The sequence below is a fragment of the Perissodus microlepis genome, chromosome 22, assembly GCF_051167445.1.
Source record: "Perissodus microlepis isolate ML-2025 ecotype Zambia chromosome 22, ASM5116744v1, whole genome shotgun sequence".
Lineage (NCBI taxonomy): Eukaryota > Metazoa > Chordata > Actinopteri > Cichliformes > Cichlidae > Perissodus > Perissodus microlepis.
In genome coordinates, this window is record NC_140481.1 from 9,885,946 (window position 1) to 9,897,431 (window position 11,486).

Here is an 11,486-nt window from a genome sequence, read left to right on the forward strand (position 1 = left end):
ATACCTACAGCATGTTCTAATCGCTCTAATAGGATATTATGGTCGACAGTATCGAACGCTGCACTGAGGTCTAGCAGGACAAGCACAGAGATGAGTCCACTGTCAGAGGCCATAAGAAGATCATTTGTAACCTTCACTAAAGCTGTTTCTGTGCTGTGATGAGCTCTGAAACCTGACTGAAACTCTTCAAATAAACCATTCCTCTGCAGATGATCTGTTACCTGTTTGACAACTACTCTTTCAAGGATTTTTGATATGAAAGGAAGGTTGGAGATTGGCCTATAATTAGCTAAGACTGCTGGGTCTAGAGATGGCTTTTTGAGTAAAGGTTTAACCACAGCCAGCTTGAAGGCCTGTGGTACATAGCCGATTATTAGAGATAGGTTGATCATATTTAAGATCGAAGAATTAATCAATGGCAGGACTTCTTTGAGCAGTTTTGTAGGAATGGGGTCTAAAAGACACGTTGATGGTTTGGAGGAAGTAATTATTGAAGTTAACTCAGAAAGATCAATTGGAGAAAAAGAGTCTAACTTAACATCAATGGTACTAAGAGTAGCTGTAGATAATATTACATCTGTGGGATGATTACTGGTAATTTTTTCTCTAATGATAAAAATTTTATTTGTGAAGAAGTTCATGAAGTCATTACTAGTTAACGTTAAAGGGATGGTTGGCTCAACAGAGCTCTGACTCTTTGTCAGCCTGGCTACAGTGCTGAAGAGAAACCTGGGGTTGTTCTTATTTTCTTCAATCAGTGATGAATAGTAAGATGTTCTGGCTTTGCGGAGGGCTTTCTTATAAAGCAGCAAACTATTTCTCCAGGCTAAATGATGATCCTCTAAATTTGTGACACGCCATTTCCTCTCCAGATTACGAGTCATCTGCTTTAGGGTACGTGTTTGAGAATTATACCACGGAGTCAGGTACTTCTGATTAGAGACCTTAGTTTTCACTGGAGCTACAGTATCCAGAGTCGTACGTAGTGAGGAGGTGAAATTATTAACAAGATAATCGACCTCTGTTGGGGTAGCGTTCAGATAGCTGCTCTGCTCTGTGTTGGTACAGGGCATTGAAGATGATAACAGTGGGTGGATTATATTCTTAAACTTAGTTACAGCGCTTTCAGAAAGACATCTACTTTGATAAAATCTACTCTCCACTGCTGTGTAATCAATTATTGTAAATGTAAATGTTATCAGGAAATGATCAGACAGGAGAGGGTTTTCAGGAAACACTGTTAAATGTTCAGTTTCTATGCCATATGTTAAAACAAGATCTAGAGTGTGATTAAAGTGGTGGGTGGGTTCTTTTACATTTTGAGAGAAGCCAATTGAGTCTAATAACAGACTAAATGCCATGTTGAGGCTGTCATTTTTAGCATCTACATGGATGTTAAAATCACCCACAATAATTATTTTATTTGAGCTCAGAACTAAATTAGATATAAAGTCTGAGAAATCAGACAGAAACTCTGTGTAAGGCCCAGGTGGACGATAGATGATAACAAGTAAGACTGGTTTCTGAGTTTCACAGCTGGGGTGGACAATGTTAAGCATCAGGCTTTCAAATGAATTAAAAGTCTGTCTTGGTCTTTCATTAATTAATAGAAAAAAAAGACAGTATTCTGTTGATTTGCAAACAAAAACAAAGCTTTACGCTTAACAGTGTCTCTTAAACACCTGACAATGAGAGAAAAAAATTGATATAGACAATGTGGCCTTAACACAAAATAATGAACAGTTTACTTCCCTTAGTGAACATAGTACTGACATTAAGAACTTTTAGCCTGAACCTCAAAATTGTAGATAATCCCTTATGTGACATCTGTAACTTTATACCTCATCAGCGCAGGTGCTGCTTGATCCTCAGGCGAAGTGAGCGTTGGGTGCACCTCCTTTCCCTCAATAATCACACGGACCCCGGCAAAGTGAGCTCTTTTTCCTTCTTTCCTTGCAGTGCTGTCAGCAGAAGACACATCTTCAGTGACTCTCAGGTAGTTTTTTCTTCAGGAAGGTGTAGTTTTTAGCTTTTCTCCAGATCTGGTCACAAGCTGATCTTGTTGAAAACTGAATGATAACCAACCTTGACTTCTGATTTTCGTTGTAGCGGCCCAAGTGATGAACTACATCAACGCTGTCCCTAAATCCTGCACTAGTCTACCTGACAACGGCGCAGCAGATGTCAAAAACCTCTGATGTTATTTCTGGAAACTGACAATCATGTTAAACCAAACATACCAACTGTACCCCAAACAAACAGAACCCTACTAGTGTTTCCTTATTTTTAAATTCTAACAGTGAATTGAAGATGCTCAAAGACATTATGGAGAGTTTTATTGATCGGGGTGAAAGCACTCTTCTGATCAACAAGTTCACCAATAAGTCATCAAATGATCAATATGTTCATTACATCGATGGTTTTTGGCTGAACAACTATCAAAATATCTTGCATTTCATAAGGGGGTGGGACAACGGTGAATTTACAGTTACAAGAACCAATTTCGTTTCACATGGTCATGTGGGACAGCAACTGGCAGGAGGACTCTTCATTCCACTTCAAACATCAGGAGCCCACAATCGAAAAAAAACCCTCAAAACCACAACTACCACGATCTTGCTGCTGATGAAGAAGAGGATGAGGCTGATGAGGTGCTTTCAATGTATCTCTGCAGGAAGTGGTTGAGGCTGAAGACCACACCCCAGCCGATGGCAGGGTCCATGTTGATGAAACCATCTAAGTTCATCTGGCACTCTGAGGGGAAAACGCAGCCCAGTATGATGACATCATAACTACATGGTACACACGATTACACACGCTAATAACTGGGAAGTCATGTGACCTGCAGTGCATATAGGGGCGTACGTAGGGGGAGGCATCTTCCACGATCCATCAGAGTTCCTCATGTGAGATCGATCAGATGCGAAGTTCAACAGGAAGCTGTCAGCAGGAACCAAACGAAACTTCCTGGCAGACAGAAGGGGAAATTGTAACTATGATGTCACTCAGGTGTGTGTAGTTTCCTGTCATGATGCTCAGCTGTGTCTTACCTGTGGTATTCTGGTCTGATGTCACTCTCTGAGCGTAAGGCTTGGGCAGCGTAAAGCTTCAGGCTGCAGGGAAACGAGAGCGTTGAATCCAGATCATACACTAGAGAGTCCGATTGATCTGCCTGCAGCAGGATCACATGGTAGTCCTGAAACACAACGATGTTATCTTTAATGTCATTTTGACATCATTTGTGTTTATGTCTGTGCTCTCACAGTATTAACAGTGACATCACAAACCCAGATAACCGGCAGGTCTCCGTGTCCAGACTTCTGCTTCCACAGAGGAACCTCAAAGGAGAACAAATACAGAACATCAGCTTTAGAACCTGACCTGAGATGTTTCAAAAAACCTAAAAAACCAAGTGGATGTTTTTAGAATGTGACAGAAGTTCATGTGTTATTGTAGGGTCTTTACCTAAGAATATAAAGCACCTGGAGGCACCTTTTGCTGCGATTTGGTGCTATATATGTAAAACTTAAATGACAGATGTCTAAAAGAACATGACAGGTGTTTCACAGAACCATCCTTTAATCCATTTTCTGCCACTTATCCGCATTCGGGTCATGGTGCGGCAGTCTGAACAGAGAAGCCCTCACCCAAGCCACCTCCTTTAGCTTATCCAGGGGGACGCTGAGATGTTTCTAACCCAGCTCTGAAATGTAATTTGCCTCCTCCTAGCATTTCATGCGCAGAATAACTCACCTGGGAGTTATCCAGGAGGCATCCTTGCAGGATGCCCGGACTACCTCAAACTGGCTCATTTCAATGTGGAGGAGCAGTTGGCTGTATTCTGAGTCCCTCACGAATAACCAAACTCTATCTCTAAGAGAGAGCCCAGCAACTCTTTGAAGGAGACATATTTCATTCAGTTTCATTTATATAGTGACAAATCCCAACAACATTTGCCTGAAGGCACTTTATATTGTAAAGTATATACAATAATAGTTTCTTCATAACCTCTCAGACCGCTTTCATCTTTTTCTGTATTTCTTTGGTATAGTCGTGATTAACTTAAGACGGTCCAGCCTTCATATGTTACTTTTTGTTTCTATGCCTTGCCATATTATGTGCTTTTTAAACTGGTACTCCAGGAAGCAAACAATAATAGCTCAGTGGGCCCTTTCAATGTGTGTGTTTACATTCTTGGCAATCTTCAGCAATGAGCAAAAAAAGTTTGTCACAAATCCTATGCTGTCATTTCTTCCAGACCCCTCAGGAATTCCGTGTATCCGTATGCTGTTGCGTCAATCAAGACTCTAGATCATGACATTTAGCAGCTAGTTTAGCCACTTCTTGAAGTGCAAGACAGCAGTCCTACGTATTGGTTTAATATGCATGCTGAAGGATATATCCTGGTCAAAAACGACTCCAAGATTCCTCACAGTGTTGGAGACCAAGGTAATGCCAACCAGAGTAAGCATATTGTTAGATACCATATTTCTATTATTAGGGCAAGTACAATGAGCTCAGTTTTATCTAAATTCAGAAGCAGAAAAGTTAGAGGTCATCCAGGTCTTTAAGACATTCCTGCAGTTTAACTAATTGGTCTGTTTTATCTGGCTTCATGGGTAGATAAAGTTAGGTGTGATCTGCATAGCAGTGAAAATATGTGCTATGCCTTTTAATGCTCCTATCACATAACCCCGTGGAACTCCATAATTAATCTTGGCGACGTCTGTGGAGAGGACTGTCCATGTACATAAACAAATTGGAATCTATTACATAGATATGATTCAAACCACTGCTGCGCATTATGTTTAATACCTACAAGCATGTTCCAATCGCTGTAATAAAATGTTTCCCCACCACCTGCTCCAACTCACCACCAGACGATGATTAATTGACATAGAGCAGCAGATCTGATGATACAATTACAAAATCCATCATCTTCATTTTAAATCTGACATTATACTGGCATTTGGTTCTCACCGTTCTCGTCTCATTGGAGATGAAGATCACAAACAGATGTTCCAGCGGTGCGGTTCTCTGTTTTCTGACATAGTCACAGAGTTTCCAGACATTTTCTTCACTGCAGAACAAGAACAGACAGAAGGGCAACAGACAGTCAGCCTGTAGGACTTCCTGAAAGTTCTGAAGGATTAGTGTGTCCTGCTGATCCATCTGATCGTTTTTATTGATGGCTAATAGAAAATGTTTCACCAAGTCTTTAACTCCAATTCAAATTCCACACATTGCTATCAAAAACATTCACTCCTCAGTCAGAACCTACACAACACAGAGAAGAACACACACCTGAGGACAGTCAGGAAAAATGGATGAAGAACTTTTCAGACCGGAATCTCAAGGTGCACCGTGGTCCTAAACACAAAGATCACTACTCTCCTGAGTGACAAAAATACCTACGAAGCCTTAAAGCGAGACCCCACAAGCAGCTACAAAAAGAAAGTTATAGCTTGCCTTCAAGACCTTGAAAAGGACAAAATCATTGACCGCCCTTTATATCATCGCCTATACCCAGGGGATGCCATACCCTGCATTTATGGACTTCCTAAGATCCACAAAGAAGGTGTCCCACTCAGACCCATTGTTAGCAGCATAAACTCAGCCACTTACAACATTTCAAAACACCTAGCTACCATCTTAGCACCTCTGGTGGGGACCACCCCATATCACATCAAGAATTCCACCGACTTCACCGACAAGGTCCAGAAACTTACCCTGGACCCAGATGAAACCATGGTGTCCTTTGATGTAGTCTCTCTCTTCACATGCATACCCACCATGGAGGCAGTGGAGACTGTCAGAAAACGACTACAAGAAGACAGCTCCTTGGAAGACAGAACCAACTTCACCCCCAATCAGATTTGCACACTGTTAGATTTCTGCCTTACCACCACATATTTTAAATACAACGAGGGTTTCTACAGGCAAAAACATGGCTGTGCCATGACCTCCCCGGTGTCACCTATTGTAGCCAACCTTTACATGGAGGAAGTGGAAAGGAAGGCTCTTGGCTCTTTTAAAGGGAGAGTACCTAGCCACTGGTACCGATATATAGACAACACCTGGGTCAAAATCAAAACACAAGAAGTGGAATCGTTCACTGCTTACATTAACACTGTGGATACAAACATCAAGGCCACCAAGGAAGACACAAAGGATAACTGTTTGCCTTTCCTGGACTGTGCCGTGCGCATTGAAGAGAATGGAAACCTCAACATTGAAGTTTACCGGAAGCCCCCACACAGGGACCAGTACCTCCTCTTTGACTCCCACCACCCTCTGGAACACAAATTTGGAGTAATCAGGACCCTACATCAGGAGAAAATGTTCCCTCTAAGCCTGAGAGGGAAAAAGAAGGAACACACACATGTTAATGAAGCTATTAAAACAAGCGGTTATTCTAATTGGGCTTTCATCAAGTCTGCAAAGATGCACAGAAAAGAAGATCAGGCACCAGCTAGGGAGGATAAGAAAGAAAAATGCAACAACATTGTCATTCCCTACGTAGCCGGTATATCAGAAAAACTCCAGAGAGTCTTCTCCAAGCACGACACCAACTGTTTGCCATCTATAATCAAGTTTTGAGACCTTCCCAGACGCCTTAATGCCCACTCACATCCTAGGACTTCTGACCTCAGGAAATCACATGATAGGGTGGGGCTAGGTTTCACATTGAGCTCACCCAAAACCTTGGCTGATTGTGACCTACAGCTGTTTTCACACCTTGGCTCATGTGATTAGGTAGAGGATCATAAGGTGGTCTACTTTCCCTCTCGGGGGGGGGGATACTCCCATAGGGCTTAAATCTGGGACTCTCCACCATTTCTCCCTAGAACTGAAGAAGCTTCTCGGATGAGAGGTGGAGTGGCTGTAGCTCAGGAGGTAGAGCAGGTCACCTACTGATCGGAAGGTGGGTGGTTCAATCCCTGGCTCCTCCAGTCTACATGCCAAGTATCCTTGGGCAAGATACTAACCCCAAGTTGCTCTCCAATGCATCCATCGGAGTATGAATGTGTAAGTAAAACTTTATTGATAGCACCTTTCTAGATAAAAGATCACAAAGTGCTTCACACAAGGATAACAAAGCATAAAACAAAACAGACAACAGTTAACGCAATGCAATTCTAAAAAGATGTGTTTTTAGTTGTTTTTTGAAAGAAGCTACTGAGTCCAGAGACCTTAAGCTCAATGGGAGAGAGTTCCACAGTCTGGGAGCCACAGTGGCAAAAGCTCTCTCTCCCTTAGTTCTCAGCCTTGTATGCTGAATGACAAGTAGACCCTGGTCACATGACATAAGAGACCTGCTAGGAACATAAGGCTGTAGAAGTTCAATGATGTAGGCAGGAGCTTGACCATGAAGAGCTCTATATGTCAGTACCAGAATCTTGAAGTAGACTCTGAATTCGACAGAGAGCCAATGCAGCTGTATTAGCAACAGTGTCACATGTGAGTAGTTAGATGTTTTGGTCAGAAGTCTTGATGCAGCGTTTTGAACAATCTGCAGACGCTCCAAAGAGTTTTTGTTTAAACATGTAAACAGTGAATTACAGTAGTCCAGTCTTGATGAAATGAAAGCATGAATGACAATCTCCAGTTCAGTGAGAGATACAATGGGGCTTAGTTTGAAAAAGGTTTCTTAAGTGATAAAAGCAGGACCGAACCAAAGATTTGACGTGAACATCCAAAGTGAGAGCTGGGTCAAAGATTACCCCTAGGTTCCTGATAGATGATTTCACAAATGTTGCAAGAGGACCAAGAGCATTCATTATCTTAGGTACATGTCTGTCAGGAGCACATACAAGGACTTCAGTCTTTCCTTCGTTAAGTTGGAGGAAGTTGTCAGCCATCCAAACTTTAACAGATTCTAAGCACTCATTCAAAATCTGCAGCTTAGAAACATCTTGGGGCTTGAAAGAAATGTATAACTGAATATCGTCGGCGTAGCAATGGTAGCAAATGTCCTTAAAGGGGCTCAAAATATGCTGGAGGGGAAGTAGACATATTAAGATCAATAAAGGACCCAGCACAGAGCCTTGTGGCACACCACACGACAGGGATGTGGAAGATGACCTGTATTTAGAAACTGCCACAAAAAAGTAATGTTCATACAGATATGATGAGAACCACTCTAAGGCAGATCCAGATACACCGACCAAGTATTTCAGCCTTTCAAGTAGGATGTGATGGTCAACAGTGTCAAAGGCCAATGTGAGATCCAACATCACCAGAACAGAACATTTTCCTGCATTGTTTTGCATCAAAATGTCACTGGAGACCTTAAGAAGGGCTGTTTCAGTAGAATGGGTTCTACGAAAGCCAGGCTGAAATTTGTAAATTTGTGTGTCAATGTAGTTAGAAAGCACTAAGTATAGAGAAAGTGCTTGTGTGATTGGGTGAATTTGGCATGTTGTATACAGCGCTTTGAGTACTCTGGGAGAGTAGAAAAGCGCTATGTAAGAATCAGTCCATTTACCATTTACCAAATGTCTTCAAGCAACTTAAAGAAGTCCAGACACTTTTCTTTCCAAGCTCCTTAGAATACAATAACCTGGATGACTGAGAACCTTCACAGACATACTCTCTCAAGAATGTTTTTCCAAGAACTGTGCTGGCTTTTTTAGATGTTTTTCAGCAAAGTCCAATCTAGCCTTTCTATTCTTGAGGGTTTTGAGTTGCTCACACCTTGCAGTGAACCTTCTGATCACTGGAGGCTGTTGTTCACTTGGTTGGCTGTTGCAAAAGGGTTTCTCTTCACCATGGAAATGATTCTGCGATCATCCACCACTGCTGTCTTCCTTATACATCCAGGCCTACATGCAGATGAAACAAGCATTGCTTGTTTTACCTGCATGGACAGCTTCTTTGATACATGTTGTCTGTTCACAGCAAAATCTTTTAAATGCAAGAACCACACCTTAGATCAACTCCAGGCATTTTATCTGCTTAATTGATAACAGCATAATAAAGGAATTGCCTACACCTGCCCATGAAATAGTCTTTGAGGCAACTGTCCCATTACTTTTGGTCCCTTTGAAAAGAGGGTGGCACATGTTAAGAAGCTAAAACTCCAAAACCCTTTGTCCAAATTAAATGTGAGCACCCTCAAATGACAGCTGGGAATCTACACATTATGTCCATGTCCATTAAATAACTATAACTGGAATATGTTTCAGTAAACAGGTAAAAAACCAAAACTTTTGTCAGTGACCAAATATATTTGACCTCACTGTATATCAGCTAGAGGTCAAAATCACCTGGCACCTTATGATACATTATTATTATTACAATACTTTGTTCACTATTCGATATTACTGCAATTTTTAATATATTGTCATATGCTGAGTATGACAATAAAATAGATTGTCTCCCACCTGTGTTTTTTCTCTGGAAATGAACACTAGTAGATAATAGGTCGACAGAGCTGGCAAAGTTGGTAGACATATACAGTCTATACAAGATGCAATATTTGTTCAATACATATTTCTTTGTAGTGGAAAAAAACATTAAAATTACCAAGAACAATATAACAATGATTTCTAGAACTTGTGTATATAATTTGACATTTCTTATCGATGTAGGCTGATAGTAAGCACACAATACCATTTCATTTAGTGTAATGGTTTATGTGCAAGACACAAGAACAGAAAACATTGAAAGTTACAAATGTATTGTGCATGAAACAGGAATTAAAACGTGGTGATAGAGACAGGTGCAGATGCGTGTCACAAGTTACTCTGGATTTGGCTATGGTACTTGGCCACAGGTGGCGCTAGCTGACGCGACTCTGTTTGAGTACACACAAAGTAAACTGCACGCTTTAGTTGTGAGGCCAAAAACGCTGAAATCTGAGTAATAAAAATGTATGAGGGAAATGATAACGAAGACAAGATTTTCCAGATGGTTGACTCTTGCTGTCTAGTGAACAGCATGGTGAGGTTTGTCTTGTATTATGTTCATATGGACAAGTCAGAGAGATACATGTTTTGAAAAGACTAGGAACAGGCGCATCTAGTACACGTAGGGCGGCCGCAAAAATGACGTACAAGCAGAGCGCAGCGGCCAGCCAGCGCAACACAAATTTTGGGTCCTTCACTCTAGTTAGCAGTGAGCGCAGCACACGCCACGTCCGATATGAAAGGTCCTTTAAGATGACAGGAGCGCTGATATAAACAAACTGAAGCAAGAGCGGCAGAGGCTGCTTGGGCTCCGCTCCCTGGAGAGTGACATTGACGACCTGAAGAGGCAGATCTCTGGACATGAAAAGACCAGTCAGGAACCAATGCAGATGATACTGTTCAGAAGGCGCACCAGTGTGATCGACAGGAGAGGACAGTAAATGGCCTCAAAATGAGGCTGGTCAAATCTGCAGAGGAGCACGAAAAGGTCTACACCAAAATCATGAAGGAAACATGACTCTGATAGCTGAAATCAACAAGCTGCGGAAGGAGCTGCATTTGGCCAGGACTCAGGCTAAAGACATCAAAGATCAGCTGGCTCTCTTAAAGAAGCCCAAGAAGTCACAGCCCATCTTAGAAGAAGCAGCCTACCAGGAGCCCAAACAGCTAGGAGTCAGCTGATTGTCTTTTACCTCAGCAATAGCTCTGCAACTAACACACAGCAGCAGATACACATATAAGAAGAAAGTTGTTAGTATGATTGTTGTATTCATTCATAATGTAAATTGATAATGAATGTGTGGATTTGTATGTTACCATAGCAATTTACTGCAGAAAACAATCATATTGATAAAGGTTTGATCACTGACCTGTAAAAAAATTTAAAAAAATAAATGAAAGGGCCTTTAAACAAGATGGGGCGATAGTCAAACTGACCAGCAGATGTCACTGTGGACATGGGTTTCAGATTTTTTCGAAGCCTCGATACAATTCGATTGTATGTTTGTTGATAACCTGATATTAACACTGTTTAAAGGAGGATTATTATTCCTTACAGTGGTCTTGTGATTTTTATTCTCTCACTGACAAATTTAAAGAAACTGCGCTAAAAATTAAACGGAAATCTGAACTAGCCAATCATTGTAGTTGCAGCTGCTTTGACCAGACGTGTGTTTACAATTCTCAGAAGCCAAGTAATGTTCTGACACAGAGCCTGCACGTCACCTGTTGCAGGTATGTCGGGACTCACCAGTAGCAGCTCGTGTACACGCAGTCCTCGCGCATCGGAACGAGTCTCCGATTCATGATCGGGTGTTACACTGAAAGAGCTCCAAGGGAAACGGACTGACGCCAAATCCGCTAAGGGGACTTTCAAATTAAAAGCATCGACAAAGTAACAGTGAGACTGGGGTCCAACTGCTAATTTCACTTCGCTGCCGCCACAAGAAATTAGCTTCAGTGCTCCCTTAGTTACCTCCTACATTAGAGACGCTGCATCCTTCATGAAATGAGAACACCGTTTACAGCAAAGCACTATGAGAGAAACAAACGGACCTCTGAACCTGTTAGCTAGCT

The 11,486-nt window shown here is 41.6% G+C and overlaps 1 protein-coding gene across 2 annotated transcripts; it reads right to left on the bottom strand.

The window, feature by feature from the left end:
- Positions 1 to 2,319: 2,319 nt before the first annotated feature.
- On the bottom strand, positions 2,320 to 11,278 carry ntaq1 (N-terminal glutamine amidase 1). Of its 2 annotated transcripts, none has more exons than XM_084919305.1 (6): positions 11,161 to 11,278; positions 4,981 to 5,080; positions 3,288 to 3,338; positions 3,051 to 3,196; positions 2,866 to 2,967; positions 2,320 to 2,754 (listed from the first exon to the last, which is right to left on the bottom strand). In XM_084919305.1, exons 1-6 carry the CDS (start codon positions 11,214 to 11,216, stop codon positions 2,658 to 2,660), a joined length of 552 nt encoding a protein of 183 aa, XP_084775431.1. In that variant the 5' UTR covers positions 11,217 to 11,278; the 3' UTR covers positions 2,320 to 2,657. The 2 variants fall into 2 exon arrangements, with proteins under 2 accessions (XP_084775431.1, XP_084775430.1); XM_084919304.1 differs by having other exon boundaries at positions 2,843 to 2,967.
- Positions 11,279 to 11,486: the final 208 nt, after the last annotated feature.